The sequence below is a fragment of the Pinus tabuliformis genome, chromosome J (assembly GCF_031772625.1).
Source record: "Pinus tabuliformis cultivar Carrire ecotype Pingquan chromosome J, CPIR1, whole genome shotgun sequence".
Lineage (NCBI taxonomy): Eukaryota > Viridiplantae > Streptophyta > Pinopsida > Pinales > Pinaceae > Pinus > Pinus tabuliformis.
In genome coordinates, this window is record NC_142295.1 from 1,076,817,597 (window position 1) to 1,076,835,322 (window position 17,726).

General features: G+C 42.8%; 1 protein-coding gene across 1 annotated transcript; it reads left to right on the forward strand.

The window, feature by feature from the left end:
• The first annotated feature begins 2,438 nt into the window (after positions 1 to 2,438).
• Positions 2,439 to 5,992, forward strand: LOC149230685 (uncharacterized). Its single transcript, XM_089376124.1, has 2 exons — positions 2,439 to 4,975; positions 5,086 to 5,992. Exons 1-2 carry the CDS (start codon positions 3,046 to 3,048, stop codon positions 5,679 to 5,681), a joined length of 2,526 nt encoding a protein of 841 aa, XP_089232250.1. The 5' UTR covers positions 2,439 to 3,045; the 3' UTR covers positions 5,682 to 5,992.
• The last annotated feature ends 11,734 nt before the right edge of the window (positions 5,993 to 17,726 follow it).

Consider the following 17,726-nt stretch of genomic DNA (forward strand, 5'->3'; position numbering starts at 1 on the left):
CGTTTAGGGCCTCAAAACGGCTCCGGAAGTTTAGGACCCGAAAAACTGCTAAAAATAGTAAACTGTGCTATAATTAAGGAAACTGAAAAAACTGAAAGAAGCACTAGAGGGGATCCAAGTGGAATTAGCGGGTGGCCACCAATATCCACCTGGATCATTCCTCCCCCCTTAGGAAGCAATGGTCCCCATTGCGTTGAGTTCCTCCATGAGATGAGGGAACTTCTGCTGCACTTGGTCCCTGGTGAGCCACTTGCCCTGGTGAAGGAGTTGTCCTGCTTTGACAACTCGATACAGCTGGATATTCTGCTGGCGAGTGTGCTTGATCTGTGTGTCCATGATCTGATCAGTTGCAGCTTGTTCCATGCAAGCTGGATTTAACTCTGTGGCTGTGAGTTGTTCTGCAATGTCGGACGTGTCTAGTAATGGTGGAAAGTATGGCCGAAGGTGGTCGACATTGAACACCGGGTGCAAGCCAAGGAATGGGGGAATGCTGAGCTCAAATGCATTGTCTCCCACAACCTTGGTAATGGTGTAAGGGCCATATCGGAGTGGTCTGAGTTTCCGATAGGCTCCGGTAAGGCGTTCCTTTTGCAAATGCAACCAGAGTTTGTCACCCACCTGAAACTTGTGTGGCACCCGATGTTGATCATGTCGTTGCTTGTACTTAGCATTTGATTTCTCCAGAATTTCATGGACCTGCTGGCGAATATGTTGGATGTGCTCAATGAAGTTATTTGCCTTATCTGTTTCGAACTGGACATGAGCAGAATCTACCTGAGTAGCTGCAGATGGCATGGCCACATCGATGGGACATAGTGGCTGGAATCCCAAGCCCACTTGAAAAGGGCTATGGCCAGTAGAGCTGTGGAGAGCCCGGTTGTAGCTACGCTGAAGTTCATCCATCAGATACAATGGACACCCCATGGTCAGTCCAAGAACTTGTCATTTTATTCAAAGAATGTGATATTTTTGCTTTTTCATGATCAAGGCCAACGGTTGTTGCCTTGTCATACCCAGGGCTCTTGTATCCTTTAGGGGCATCATTTATGGCAGAAACCATTTCGTGCCAATAAGGTGAGCGTAGAACATTGAATGGTATCCCACATGCATATAGAAACCTGTAAAATTTTGAATCCACATCATTCCTACACCCCTCATCAAGGAAATTTGATATGGTTCTACGCCTTAAAGATGATGACCCTGTGCCTCCATGTCCATATCCACTGCCTTGGGAGGATGCTAAAGGAGTTCTTTGTGATTGTGAGCTTGGTTCAAAGAAACCCCTCGATTTTTTTGTTCTGTATTGGGCTTCCTCCTCTTCCCTTATGTATTTGGCTCTATCTGTTGTTGACACCGCTGTACAAGTTTTGATTCCTATTTGTTTCTCTCCATCCCATGGCCTTTTCCTGCAGAGGTGTCTTCTAGCACGGGTGTATGAACCTGTGTAATCAGTGTTGCAATGGGGGCAACGAAATTTAGTGGTTCCACCCCCTCTCCCTGTTTCAGCCCTGTGAACATATTTCCACAATTGAGGGTCATGTTCACCCTCCTCCAGCTCCTCCTCACTGGGGTTTTCACACATTTGACTTTCTCCGGCTTCTTCATCCCCCTCTTCAGTTTGGGGCCCCCTCCGTTTCCTACTCTCCAGCACCATAATAACCATAAAGGGACCAGGAAGAGGAAAATGCCAATAAATATAGCCAGGTCCATGGTGTTTGATGTTTGTAGGGTTTTGATTCTTGAATCTGCAAATTAATTTAATTTATTGGGATTAATTAATTTAATTTAAATACATGATCTTTAAACTCAAACAGCTAAATTAAATTAACTAAATTAACTACCTAACCAGCTAAACTAACTAAATTACTAAGTTACTTACCTCTACAGGCTTGCTCCTCGCTCCTTGGTACTTGCTCCTTGCTCCTCAGCACTTGCTCCTCGCTCCTTTTCTCTTGCTCCAGCTCCAAACTCAAGCTCAATGAAGTTAGAATGAATTTTTTTGGCCCATTGGGCTTACTAAACCAAAAAAAATTTCTAATTTTTTTTTTTTTAATTTTCAGGTCCGGCGGATTTTTTTCCTCCGAACCACTCCCGGCCCGGCTCGAATCACCCCCGGAGCGATTTTTAATGTCTGGGAGCGATCAGGGAGCGATCGCTCCCGGGCATTAAAAATCGCTCCGGGAGCGTCGGAGCGATCGCTCCCTATGTCGCTCCCTAACAGACCAGGGAGCGCAAATTTTTTTAAGGGAGCGCACTCCCGAAAATCGCTCCCGTCCGGGAGCGATTTTGGGAGCGCGCTCCCAAGCCGCTCCCGCCCAGAGCGCGATTCGGGAGCGGGTTCAAGGGGGGGGGGCGCTCCCCCGCAACATGGTGCTGAACACATAGTATTCAAAACCGTTCCGGTCTGACCGGTTACCGGCCTAACCGGCCGGTTAGGAGGCTCACCGGTCAGAACCGGTGAAAAAACCCGGTCAGCACCCCTATTTGCCCAGATTTTTGACCTAACCGGTCAAAACCGGCCGGTTTAGGTCCTAACCGGCCGGTTTTTTGCTAACCGGCCGGTTCCGTCCTAAACCGGCCGGTTTAGGGACAGGCCGCCGGTAAAGGTAAAAAGCGGCGGGTTTATGGCAGCTGAGGGCGGTTTAGGGTTTTTGGGGGTGAGGGAAAGGGATTTTCCCTCCAAAAAGACCCTCACAATTGCTATAAGACACCCCTCTCACCCTCATTTGTCTCACACAACTGATTTGGAGTGTTTGTGAGTGTTTGTGAGTTTGTTTGTGAGCTTGGAGAGTGTGGAGTTTTTGCTGAAGTAGTCATCTTGGAGTTGGAGTTGGAGCTATTTTGGAGATAGTGTGTAGCTGTCAGTGGAGTTGCCATCATCAAGAGGAGGCTAAGGGAGCTACTTTGCATTTCCAGGTAAGGATTTGCACTTGATAATTCCTCATTTGGGTCTGCTGTCCATGAATTAATTTTTTTGTGCTATAAACTTCTCATTTCAATGATCTATCATCTATGCTATGCTAAGCCTATGAACTCTCTAGCTCTATGCTATCAAATTTTTTAGCTTGCATGTGCATTTTTTTTCCTACATTTATCATTGGTTTTCCATGTTCCTTAGCTGCAATTTTTTTTTTAAATGGCAGATTTCTTTGCAAATTGTTATTATTTCAAGCAAACATGGCTCCAAAAGGAAAGGACAGTGCATGGGTTCATTGTGATGTAATTGATGGAAAAATGATATGCAAATTATGCCATAAATCTATTGGAGGTGGGGGTATTCTTAGGTTGAAACAACACTTGGCTGGGGTAAGAGGCCAAGTAAAGCCATGTGATGCACCAAAAGAACTGTTAGGTCCTATTAGGGCAGAATACATTGCCAAGCTTGAAAAATTTTATGAGGATAAGGCTAGGGAGAAGGCCATCCAAGATGAAATTGCAAGGAAGAGGGAATTATTAGAAGCCATGAAAGAGAGTGGGTATGATGATTATGAGATTCAAGACTCCACTTCTATCCCTTCCACCAATGACCCCTTTCACTATGTTCATCCTTCTGTTGGAGTTGGCCAACCATCAAGAGGACCAAAGAGACAAAACATCCAAAGTTATTTCTCATCTTCTGCCACCATTGCTTCTTCTAAATCTAATCCCACAGCCACTTCCTCCCAGCCAAGTTCTCAACCCACTTTGGATCAGCATTGGAAAAAACAATGCAAAGAAACTTCTCACCAATACATTGCTAGATGGTGGTATGATTCAGATATCCCATTTAATGCTTCTCGCTCACCTTATTACCAAGCTATGTGGGACTCTGTTATAGCTGCAGGAAAGGGCTTCAAAGGCCCTAGTATGCATGACTTGAGGGGAGCTCTTTTGCAAAAAGAGATATCTTCCATTGATGAGTATTTGACTGAGTTTAGAGAGTCATGGGTCAAAACAGGTTGTTCCATTATGTCAGATGGATGGACCGATGGAAAGAACCGCACTATCATTAATTTCCTTGTTTCTTGCCCTCAAGGAACCATGTTTTTTAAATCAGTTGATGCATCTGATAGGGTAAAGGATGCAAGCCTTCTATTTGAGCTTTTGGATAACATTATTCAGGAAGTTGGGGAGCAGCATGTTGTGCAGGTCATCACTGATAATGCCTCAAACTATGTTCTTGCTGGAAAGATGCTTGAGGCCAAATATAAGACCATATTTTGGACTCCATGTGCTGCACATTGCATAGACCTCATGCTTGAGGATATAGGCAAGGTGGAGTGGGTAAAAAACACTGTAGAGCATGCCAAGTGCATTACAAAATACATTTACAACCACTCATGGGTATTGAGCCTAATGAGGAAACACACTGGAGGCAAAGAGCTTGTTAGGCCTGCAATTACGAGATTTGCAACTCACTTCCTCACGTTGCAATGTCTCAATGGTCAACATAGAAACTTGCAGAAAATGTTTTCCTCTGATGAATGGTCTGAATCTCGGTGGGCTCGTAGACCAGATGGAAAAGACACCAAAAAGAAAGTGTTAGACACTTATTTTTGGAAAAGGTCTGTAGAGCTTGTGAAAATTACCGAGCCCCTTGTTAAGGTGCTAAGGTTGGTGGATGGGGAAAGATTGGCCATGGGCTACATTTATGAAGCTATGGATCAGGCAAAGGAGCAGATACGGGCAGCTTACAATGACAGGTTAGCTAAATATGGCCGTATATGGGAGATCATTGATAACAGATGGAACAATCAACTCCATCGTCCTATACATGCAGCCGGGTATTTTTTGAACCCAAGGTATCACTATAAAAATCGGCTAGGAGATCAGCATGATGGGGAGGTCAGAGCTGGATTGATTGATTGCTTGGAGCGCATGGTCCCTAACCATGTAGAGCAGTTGGATATACATAGACAGCTTACTATTTTCAATCAAGCAAGTGGTACTTTTGGCAAAAACTTGGCAAAGATGGCAAGAGATGTGGACCAACCAGGTAAGCAATTCCAATTTCCATTTTGTTTTTCATTTCAAGCTAAAATTGTTTACGTTCTTTACAATTCAAATTATAAACTAAGTTACTAATTATTGTCTTTTTCTTTGCAGCACATTGGTGGGAGTCATTTGGTGGCCAGTGTCCTCAATTGCAAAGGTTTGCAATTAGAGTCCTCAGTCAAACTTGCAGTGCTTCAGGTTGTGAGCGCAATTGGTCTGTTTTTGAGCGCATACACACGAAGAAGAGAAACCGTTTGGAACAAAAACGGTTAAATGATCTTGTTTTTGTGCAATACAACCTTCGACTGAGGAGGAACCAAATGATGAGCAAATCACCTGATCTAGATCCCATTGTGTTGGACGATATTGATCCAACATCAGAATGGGTGGAGGAGACTGAAGATCCTGTGTTTGAGGCTGATTTTGATATCGACATGGCTTTAGCGGAGGATGAGGCAGATTATGTGGCGGCATCAGAACCAGGATCAGTAGCGGCATCAAGGAAAGGCAAGGAACCAATGGAAGGCACTAGTCGTGCAGGTCGACAAACTCGTGCTTCCACTAGGTCCACTTCTATTGTCATTGGTGGCATTGATACTGATGTTGCAGATGAGGCAGAGGCATCCTCAGACTCTGAACCAGATGATGTCTATGTAGCTCCTGATGATGATCATGTGTCTAGTAGTGGTGATGATCTTGATGATTGATCATGTGTACACTGTAGACTTGTAGTAGGCCAATGGCCTCATAGCTTGCAGCATGGTTTTTGGACTCTATAGGCCATTTAGAGCCTCATTTCCTATGTATTTTGCTATTTTGTCGATGATATGTATTGCACTCGGTGCCATTTTGATATATTCACCTTTGCATGGTATATAAATGAGCAAACTTTGCATATTTTGTCTCTATTGGCTTGGAATCATGGTTTTACATCTTAAAAATAGTTTTTTTTCATTAAAAATTAATTATTTAATGTATTTTTTAAAAACCGGTTCGTTTAGACCAAACCAGTCCCGGTTAGACCGGTTCCGGTCGGTAAACCGGTTAGCTAGGTGGACCGGTTCGGTCACCGGTTCCGGTTTTAAAAACATTGGCTGAACATAGGGGAGGCTCTCGTCCCATGTACGTGGATGCTTTGAGTTGTACATGTGCAGAATGTGTACGATCATCCTGTTGACAACCTCTGTCTGGCCATCAGTTGGAGGATGGAAGACTGTGGACTTAGTGAGTTTGGTGTCCAACATCGATCAGAGACTGGACCAAAATGTACCGAAGAACCTGCTGTCCTGATCTGAGATGATAGACTGTGGGATCCCAAAGTGTACCCACACTCGTTCGAAGAAGAGTTTAGCAGTGGCTTCTACTGTGATATTCTTCTTGCAGGCCGCCATAATGGCCATCTTTGAGAATCTGTCGACGACCACAAAAACACAGTCATTTCCATGCTTAGTGGAAGGAAGGCCTGACATGTAATCCATGGAGATGGATTCCCAAGGTTGACTAGGGGTAGGTAGCGGGGTATAGAGGCCTTGCTTCTTGATGGTCGGTTTAGCAATGGCGCAGGCAGTGCATGACCTGATGTACTTCCCGACATCCTATCGAAGATTCGGCCAATAGAAATACTTCTGCAGTACTGCCACCGTTTTTTCGACCCCAAAATGTCCAACAGCCCGACTGTAGTGTGCTTCCCAAATCATCTTGGCACGCTCGCTTGAAGGAACACAAAGGTGACCCAGGTGGCATAACAGGCCGTCCTGGAGGTGAAAATCTGGAACATGCTGACCCTCCAAGAGGTTCTGGTATGTGTGGCTGAATTTCGGGTCACTTTTGTAGAGCAGTGGCCAATCAGAAGTCTTGTGCCCACAAGAGTTGAGGACGGTGGTTAACGCCATGATCGGTGGTCGACTGAGGCAATCTGCAACATTATTAGTGCTTCCCTTCTTATACTTGATATTCAAATGGAACTGTTGCAGGTATGTGGACCACTTCTGATGGCGATCATTTTGTAATTTCCCTTGGGTCTATATGAACTGCAGGGGTCGGTGGTCTGTGTGGATGACCATTTCCTTCCCCAAAATGTAATGCTTCCATTGTCGACATGCCTGCACAATGGAATACATCTCTTTATCATAAGTGGGATACTTCCGGACTGTGTCTGAAAGTGTTTCACTGTGATATGCCACTGGTTGCCCGTGTTGGGTAAGGACTGCCCCAATAGCATAGTCAGAGGCATCTGTCTCGACCTCAAATGGTTGTTGTAAATCTGGTAAAGCGAGCACTGGTGCTGTGCAGAGGCGATCTTTCAACTCTATGAATGCCTTCTGTTGAGATTCAGACCAAAAGAATTTTGCCTTCGCCCCTCCCTTGGTGATTTGACTCAAAGGCCAAGTGATATGAGAAAGCCCCAACACGAACCTGCGGTAGAAGTTGGCAAGACCTAGAAAGCTGCGGAGCTCTGTCAGAGTGGTCGGAGATGGCCAATCCTGAATAACTTTGATCTTGGCTGGATCCACATGCACCTCCTGTTCATCAATAATGTATCCCAGATACTGAACCTGGGTCATGCCAAAAGTGCATTTCTCCAAATTGGCACATAGCTTTTGTTGCCGCAATGTTTGGAGAACCTGTCGGATGTGGTGGAGGTGCTCTTCCCAACTCTGGCTGAAGATCAAAATGTCATCAAAGTATACCACTACAAATGAGTTGGTGAATGGCTGCAAGATGTCATCCATTAGCCTCATGAAGGTTGCAGGAGCATTCGTCAACCCGAAAGGCATAACCAACCATTCGAAAAGGCCCTCTTTGGCTTTGAAGGCAGTCTTCCACACATAAGAGGGTTCGATTGGTACCTGGTGATATCCTGACTTAAGATCAATCTTGCTGAAATATTTTCCCCCTTTAGTTGGTCCAGGAGGTCATCAATCCGCGGGATCGGGTACCTATTACGGACAGTGATCTTGTTCAGCACCCGATGGTCAATACAGAGTCTCCAAGTCCCATACTTCTTCTGTACCAACACAATTGGGCTCCCGCAAGGCGATGAACTCGGACGGATGTGGCCTTTCTGCAGAAGCTCCTGAATCTTCCTCTTGATTTCATCGTTCTCCAGAACGGAGCACCGATAAATTGGTCCATTGGGTAACGGCGCACCTGGGGTCAAATCGATGGAGTGCTTGACCTGACAGTGCAGAGGAACCCCTACGGGGGAGGTGAAGATGTCCTCGTATTCCTCCACGACCTTGTCCATCTGTATTTGTCGTGCAGAGGGGCCCTGTCTGGAGGTTGTGGCCACCGTCTTCTTCTTTCCTTGAGGGCGTATCATCAGGAAAACAAATTTTCCAGTTTTGGAAATGAGCTTACTGCATTGTTTTGCAGTAATCAAAAAGATGGTAGCAGGCGGTGCTACCTCTGGTATCCTGTACAACTGATTTCCCAAAGTAATAATAACAGCACGGGGCCTTGATTCATACATAGCATGTCGCTTCCACAAGTATGGTTGTCCTAATAATACATCACAAACTTCAAGCGGAGCAATGTCACACAATACCTCATCTGTGAAGGGCTTGATGTTATATGGAAGGCGACACTGTTGGCTCATGCGAAGATCCCGTCCTTGGTGCAGCCACCCGATGGTGTACGATTGTGGATGTGCTGTGGTTGGTAAGCCCAACCGCTTCACGACCTCTGCCGAAAAGAGGTTCTTTTGGCTCCCGCTATTGACAATGAACTGTAGCGGGGAGCCCCTTACCCACATCTGGGAGTGGAAGAGACGCTCCTCCTCTGGATCTTCGGGTTCATTTTTCTGGATCTTGGCAGTAGCAATAGTGGCGTTGGGATCCTCATCAATGATCTGCTTCCCTTTGTCATTCCCCTTGTCGGTTTCTGACTCAGAGTTGGAACATGCATCTGATTCTGAAACCTTTAGTTCAGCCACCAGTGACTGCTTGGCCCGACACTCACTTGTGTTGTGAGTGGAGCTCTTATGGAACTCACACCATTTTCCCGTGTCCTTTTTCGTCTTTGCGGCACTATTCTTTGCTTGTAGCTTTGGCGGGTTGTCTTGGGCTGCCCCGCCTTGGCTTTGTCCCTTGTTCTGTGGTTTAGGGGCACCTTTCCCTTGCTTTGGATTTGCCGATCCAAAATCTCGCTTCTTTTGTTTAAACTTCTGCTTGATCTTGACAGCATATCGGTATGCTATGCCGAGCGATGACATGTTCTGGAATTCCATTTCTCCCTGAATGTACTTGTGCAGGCAGCTGCAGTATTTGAGTATCAAATGCTGCTCCGAATCCTTGATACCCAACTTCGTGCGAAGGGTATGGAAAAGATTGGTGAACTCTGGCACATCTTGATCCCTTCCCTACCGCAGTGTGGTCCACTTTATGTATTCGTCCTCATAGCTTCCAACAGGGTAGTATTGCTCCTTAATGGCATCCCGGAATGAATTCCAGGTGGGTGTGGCTGAAAATAGCAAGCCTGTAGTTTCATCCTTCTGCTCGCAGTAGGTTTCCCACCAGTCCTTGACGTGGGGGGCTGCTTTGAGAAGAGCGAAAACAATCTTTTCCCGACTCGAAAATTCATGAACAGAAAAATAACCCTCTAGCAGATTTAACCATTTATCTACGGCATCTGCGTCTATCTGACCCTCGAATATGGGGATTTCAAAATTAACTTGTACCTTAAAGGGCGTGGCGTTTCCTGAGTAGCTGCTGGAAGCTGATGCGTCACTTTTGGGTAACCGCTGAAGGATTTGGGAAAAGTTGTCCATCATCGCGTTTCGTTGTTGCTCGAGGGCTTCTTCGAGCAAGATTTTGATAGGATCTCCTGCTCCCTCGTCTTTCTTCTCATCCGCCATGGGAGGCCGTCGAGATTTGTGAGGCTGGTCTTGCAAAGGTTCGACCAGCTCAAGCCCTAACTCCTTATATCCCGACCTCGTTGGGGACATGCAAAGAAAAACAGAGAAAAAAACAGACCGCTCTGATACCACTGATCCAGACTTAAATAGGAATGCAACAAATTACCGAGATAACCAAATACACAAAGATGCAGTGGAAATAATACTTCATTTCATTAATGGAAAATACTGAAATATGCTTACAACCAGAAATGGAAATAAACCAGCTAGGGCGATGGTAGCTTATCTCTGAGAAGAGATGTGTGGCTACATGCCTCTGAACTGTCTTACAATGAGGCTCGAAGGCCTATTTATTGTTGAGAAACAATGGAAAACCCTTCACATTCCAAAACCTAACCCTAGAAGATGAAACGCCAAATTGTGGGCCCCGTTTTTGGGTAAGTTGGTACATCAAGCGAATTGGTCGTACTATCTCCATTTGACGCGCATGATAGCCCGTTGGAAAGATCTCTCCGAGGACTACGACGGAAAAGACGATTTTTAGGCAGAAAAATCGTTGGCGGTAGATTCCCAAAAAACGTCGTTTAGGGCCTCAAAACGGCTCCGGAAGTTTAGGACTCAAAAAACTGCTAAAAATAGTAAACTGTGCTATAATTAAGGAAACTGAAAAAACTGAAAGAAGCACTAGAGGGGATCCAAGTGGAATTAGCGGGTGGGCACCAATATCCACCTGGATCACAGAACAGCCTACCTCAGACAAAGAGTTCGCCATTTGGGAAAATAAGAATAGCCAAGCTTATGCATTAATTGCAGCATCTGTAAGTGAAGAGGTGAGTCGCCATATTTCGCCATTCTCAACTGCTTTCGAAGCCTTATAAAAGCTGAAAGAACTCTATGACTCACACTCTGCATTTGAAGTTGTTCAACTCATGATTAAACTCTTCACTCTTGAATTACAAAACATTGATCCTCTTACTCTTGCATCAGAAGTAAAATCTATAATACATGATATCAAAGTTACTAATGTTGAACTAGATATTCCTTTGATAGTTTTTCTCAAGGCACTTTATCCTACTTACTCCAATTATCTTGAGTCATTGCAAACAAATGGAAATCTCAAAGATATTACCTTTGACTCTCTTGTGGAAAAGTTTGCTGAAAGAGAGAGCTTTTGAAAAGAAGACAGCCCCTGAATCTTCTGAAGAGGCTGTGTGCCTTGCTCATAAAGAAAAGAATCTTGCCCAAGATTCTTCTAGAGGAAGAGGTGGTCGAAGAGGAAGAGGAAGATATTTCAGAGGCAGGGGGGCAGACACTCTCAAGGAGAAAAGTCAGATTTGCACTACATACGCTGCAAAAGAAATGGATCACATGATGCCTCCACATGCAAGTTACCTTGGGACAAAATTGAGCAGCAAAGAAACCAACCCAAAGGTAAAACTAATGACACAGACAAAGGTAAAGCACCTGAATCTGCTCATTATGTTGTGGCACAATGTAATATTGGAGTAAATGAAGACTTATTTAATGCTTCACTTGCTTCTTGGAAAAATGATTGGTTGCTTGATTCAGGAGCAACTTGCCACATGACTCATAGAAAAGATTTTTTTGAAGAATTTACTGACAATGTTGATGGAGCAGTATACTTTGCAGAGCAATCAAAAATCAAGCCATCAGGGCTTGGCACAATCAGGCTTAAATTGCCTGGTCTTCCAGACTTTCTTCTGCATCATGTTCTATATCTCCCATAGCTGAAGAGAAACTTGATGTCCTTGGTCCACATCCGCCAGCAAGGTCACTCCATTCATATGTTTGATGGCAAGCTTGAGGTGAGAAAAGCATTTGACCACTCACTTGTCATGAGGGGGATAGAAGAAGAAAGGCTTCTCAAGCTGCAGGGTACCTCTGCTCGTGCACAACATTTCTCATACAGCTCTCATTATGAAGAAGGTACACTTCCATCAAGTTTATTATGGCATGCTAGATTTGGACATTTGTAACTATGACATCCTCCGCTTGTTGAAGAAAAATGGTGTTACTCGTTTGCCTACAATTCCTAGGAAACTTAAGCAATGTGATGCTTGCATTCTAGGAAAGCATAGCAAACAATCTTTTCATGATTCACATTCAAGAGCACATAGAAAACTTGAACTCATTCATTTAGATTTATGTGGTTCAATGCTCGTTCCTTCTGCAAATGGAAATAAATAGATGATAACATTTATTGATGACTACACCAGAATGTGTTGGGTTTATTTATTGAAGAACAAATCTGATTCTTTTCAAACATTCAAGAACTTTCATGCATGGATTGAAAATGATGCACAATCTCATATTGGCTCTATTCGCACTGATAATGGAAAAGAATACACTTCAAATGAATTTGAAAACTATCTTCGCCAACATGGAATCAAACATCAAACAACTGTGCCTTATAATCCCCAACAGAACTGTGTAGCTAAAAGAATGAATAGGACAATCTTAAATATGGTGCGCTCCATGATGTTTTTCAAAAATGTAAAATTGATGTTTTGGGCTGATGCAGTTCTATGTGCTGTATATATAAAGAATAGATGTCCATCTAATGCTATTAGAAACAAGACTCCCTATGAAATGTGGTATGGGCACATTCCTTCGGTAAAGCATCTCAGGGTCTTTGGTTCCACCTGTTATGCCTTGATACCAAAGGTACATAGAAACAAACTTGGTGCAAGAAGTCGTAAGTGTATCTTCCTGGGGTATTCAAACACCTCCAAAGCATACTGTCTCTATGATGAAGTCAATAAAAAGTTTGTTGTATCTAGAGATGTAATCTTTCTTGAAACATCCAAAACTGACAATGTTGTTGAGCGGCAACTTGATCGCTTGGATAGATTCGCAAATGCAAAATCATTTCAAGAATTTGATAATCAGATTCCACATCTTGAAGGGGGGATTCCTATACTAGATCAACCTGTGGAATCTTCTTCTGAAACACTCTCTCCCCTGCATGAAACTCCAACAACAGATGATACTTTAAGTGATGTGATTGATAGAATTGGGAGACTCGATCTTGATTCAGTGCCAACTCAATCAACCGAGCAGCCTGGACCATCTGAGAAAGGTCCCCCAAAGTGGCTGACAAAGGCACTTGAAAGTGTTCATCCTAATGAGTTTGGAAAGACAAGAACTAGAAATTCAAACCGGCAAAATGGAGGTGATGTAGATGATTCTGCTTCACCTGTTGATATGGATGTTTTTTATGATTTTGAATTGAATTTGTCTACAGATTTCGAACCAAATTCATTCAAAGAAGCTGCTTCTCATGATGAATGGAAAGAAGCGATGCAAAAGGAGTATGATGCCCTGATAATGAATAGCACTTGGAAGCTGGTTGATCCTCCATTAAGAACCAAACCAATTCGCTGCAAGTGGGTCTACAAGAACAAGTATAAAGCTGATGGCTCACTTGACAAGCACAAAGCCAGGCTTGTGGTAAAAGGTTTTGCACAGAAGGAAGGGGTCGATTATGAGGAGACTTTTGCCCCCATAGCAAAATGGGCTACCATCCGAACACTCTTTGCCCTAGCATCTCAGAACGGTTGGAAAGTCCATCAAATGGATGTAAAAACTACTTTCTTGAATGGAGATCTAAAAGAAAATGTTTTTATGTCCCAGCCTAAAGGATTTGCTGCGAAAGACATGAACATAAAGTATGCAAACTTATGTTGCAGGAAACGTGGGGCAGAAGGGCGTTTCCATACGGAAACGGGTACGAAACGTTGAAACGCGTTTCAGGCCGTACTGCCACGTTTCACGTAACTGAAACGTGGCCAGTACGGTCTGAAACGCGTTTCAGGGCCGTACGACCCACGTTTCAGCATTTACTTGTTTTTTTTATTTTTTATTTTATTTTATTTGTTTTCTAATCTATTCTTACGTTAGCCTAGTGACTTCTAGTTGCTTCCAGATGCCTGTCTAAAGTTATAAAAGTGAACTTTTTCCCTAGTGTTGATATGCAGTTCATGGTAATGTTAAATTCTTAAAGTAAAAGTGATATTCTCCTTTATTTTTCATTTTCATCCTTTTACTTAAATTTTTAACATTACCATGAAATGACTCAGGATGTTTGAGAGTGGTTTCGCCCTCATTGGATTTCATATGGAGAAAGTAGAATTTTAGATCTCACTCAAAATCCAGCAGACTTATCTATTTTTCAGGATTTCAGGATTGGGGGGATTCCAATGTTTCCATTGGATTTTATCATGTACTATGGTATGGAACTTGTATTTAATCAAGAGAACCAAGCCCTCTATGCAGGGGAGACTCCCAATACTCAAGAGAATGTAGGGTACTAGGGTATGAAACTTGTATTTAATCAAGAGCATTAAGGCCGTTCGACTATGTAGGAGGAGACTCCCAATCAAGCACGAGACAAGGAATTAGAAATTTCTCGTGGCTGATTTTGGATATTTCTATTTTCATTATGTGATTATTCATGAGTAAAGGTGATGCAAATTTAGATACTTATAGACTATGCATTGACAATTGACAGTTTTATCATAATGTAATAAATTAGAATGTATCATATATGCTTTATGATTGCACATATTTCTTAAATGTCCTAATATATATATATATAGATATATATTCGCGTTTCCCCGTTTCCAAAATTTGGGGAGATCGCGTTTCGTATCGCTTCCCGTTTCAGAAACTCGTACCCGTTTCCCCGTTTCGTGCAACGTTGATGCAAAGTTTTGAAATCCTTGTATGGCCTCAAACAAGCACCGCGAGCCTAGTATGAAAAACTAACTGAGCATCTTCTGAAACTCAATTTCAAACATTATGATCTTGATGATGCAACTTTATTTGTCAAGAAAGTTGGCAAAACAATTGTATATCTTGTGGTATATGTTGATGACCTTTTGATGACAAGGAACACTGAAAACTACATTACATCCATAAAGAAGGAATTGAAGAAAGGTTTTGAAATGACTGATTTGGGCTATGTTCATTACTATCTTGGTATTGAAGTAACTCAACATCCGAAATCCATATTCCTTTCTCAAAAGAAGTACATTGGAGATCTGTTGAATAGGTTTGGCATGATAGAATGCAATCCTCTTACTATTCCAATGGAACAAAACATAAAGCTCACATCCATTGAAGGAAAAGAATTTGAGGATGCAACAAAATACAGACAGCTTGTAGGAAGTCTCAACTACCTAACTACTACCAGACCAGACATTTCATTTGCTGTTGGAATCCTCTCCAGGTTTATGCAAAAGCCTTGTGAGGGACATTGGTCTGCTACAAAAAGAGTTCTAAGGTACTTGAAGGGAACTCAAGACTTTGGAATCAAGTATACACAAGTGGATGACTTCAGCTTGATTGGATACTCTGATTCAGACTTCGATGAAGTCAAAGAAACTGGGGTATCTACTTCAAGTTATGCTATGAGTCTTGGATTAGGAGTTGTCTCTTGGAGATCACGCAAACAATCAGTTCTAGCAGATTCCACAACAGAGGCAGAATATGTGGCAGCAGTTGAGGCACAAAATAAATTGTGTGGCTCAGGAAAATTCTTGAAGATTTGCAGGTAAAACAAGTACAATCGACTCCACTCATGATTGGCAATACCTCGGCAATAAAGTTGGCCAAGAACCCAAAGTTCCATGATTGAACGAAGCACATCAATACTAAATATCATCTGATTCGACATCATGTTGAGGCCAAAACAATCCATCTCCACCATTGTTCCACTAATGAGCAAATTGCAGACATCTTCACCAAAGCGCTTGGAAGAGAAAACCTTGAAAAATTCAGAACGATGCTTGGACTCACCAACGTCCCTTCAGATTAAGGGGGGGAATGTTGACACCTAATCATCAGGACTGGGTGAATAACTGAAATTGATGTAAATAAATAATAGAAAATATGAATAGTCACCGGGAGATGAAATGAATAGTCTCTCCTTCATGTATATAATAAAGACCAACCTGAATGAATATCAATGAACTGATTTCAGGAGTTACCTCCCGGTCTGACAGAATTAAATTGTAATTCGAATTCTCATAACAACTTGTAACAGTTAACTAAGTTAAGTTGACTTAGTCGACTCAGTAAATTCTAGTTGGGAGTTTATCTAGAGTCATGTAGAGTGATCCCTAAATTTTAGGGGCCGAAGTTGAGTTCTGATTGAGTTGTAATTATTTAAATTAGTTTAACTGGGTTAAAATCAGTTAAACTAGTTCTAATTGATGGAGGGACTAGTGAGAGGTCAAGTGAATTAAATTGGATTTAATTCACATGCAGTGATCAATCAGATCACTGATAATTCACTTATAAATAACTCATGCATGTCAGTTCTCAGAAAGACAGTTGAGATTAGAGTTTAGGGACAATGTACTATCAGTTGTAAAATCATCTAAATTAAACCGATGGTGCATGCAATCAGAGGAAGGCCTATGGATGAATTGCACAATTATGGATGACGAATTTACCAATTAAATATGGGCTAATTCCCTAGGAAACTGTGCAAGGAAGTAGGAGCTTGGCAGACAACATATTTGGCTTGAGCTGGTTTATGAAGCAGTGAGATAGATTGTACTTGTACAAAGATTGTTCGAGTTGAACACGCATTGTATTTTATTCTCAGATCTTCTGATTAATGCAATATGTAGATAACAGGGGTTTTTAGTTGTGGTTTTCCCCAGAAAATTATTGTGTTATGTGTGATTGAAATTCTTCCTTTTCTGCTTCGTGATTTCATCAATCAATTTTTGTTTCCGTTGATGAGTAGAGTAGATTCAAGTCAATTGTTTTAGCATATCACAATATGCAGTTTGAATCTACAAGAAAATTCTACATGGTATTAGAGCTGAAATCACTATAGAAGAGGAGAATACGAGTTTGTTTTGCAGGAGAAATCGAATTTGTAGTATCATACTTCAGAGCTAGCAGGATGTCGTTCTACGGATTGAGACTTGAGTATGCCCTTGAGGGTAGCTCGAATTACATAGCTTGGAAGGACAGGATGGAGGTAGTGTTGGAAGACAATGGGCTAAAGGAATTCATAGATCATGATATCCTAAAGCCTCCAACATCTAATGCTAAAGATCTGGCAGAATGGAGAAAGTGTGTGGCAAAGGCGAGAAGGATTATCCTAGAAGGAGTTCGAGATCATATTGTCTCGAATCTCCACGATAAAGAAACTCCATTTGCAATGTGGAAGGCCTTGACATAACTGTTTCAAAATAGCAGTGACCACAGGAAGCTGGCACTGAAGGACAAGCTCAGAAAGATCAAGATGGAGAAGGGCGACTCAATACCAAAGTACTTGACCAAGTTCACCCAATGTTGGGATGAGCTTAGAAGTGTCGGTGTTACAGTCGCCGAAGACGATATGGTGAGCCTAGCACTTCTAGGACTTCCCAAGAGCTGGCACAACTACCAAGACTCAGTCAATGGGAGGGAGAAGCTACCAGAGTGGGAGCGATTGTGGTCCGACTTGGTACAAGAAGAGATTTGGCGGAACACCAGAGATGGATCCTCATCCAAGCATGATGATGAGGAGAACTGTGCCTTAGCTGGAAAGGAAAAGAAAGGGAAAGGGAAGTCATCCCATTCCAAATCAGATTCCAGTCAGGGCGGCAAGAAGAAGGACATGTCAAAAATTAAATGTTTTCACTGTCACGAGCTGGGACATTATGCCACAAAGTGTCCGCGCAAGAAGGCCGGTAAGAAGCTGTCAGGAGGAGTGGCAAATGAAGCCCTTGCTTCACAATTCGAACTGGATTTTACCCTCATCGCTTGCATGGTGACATCGATGGTGCGTAGTGTGTTGTACATGGATAGTGGAGCTTCATTCCATGTGACCGACAACAAAGATCTCTACAGTGACTCGCAAGAGAAGGACCTC

Excerpts from the sequence above, each read along its gene's own strand:
- LOC149230685 (XM_089376124.1), top strand. The coding sequence starts at position 3,046 with ATGCTATCAAATTTTTTAGCTTGCATGTGCATTTTTTTTCCTACATTT. Across the intron at positions 4,976-5,085 it reads AAGAGATGTGGACCAACCAG|CACATTGGTGGGAGTCATTT; the intron begins GTAAGCAATTCC and ends TTTTCTTTGCAG.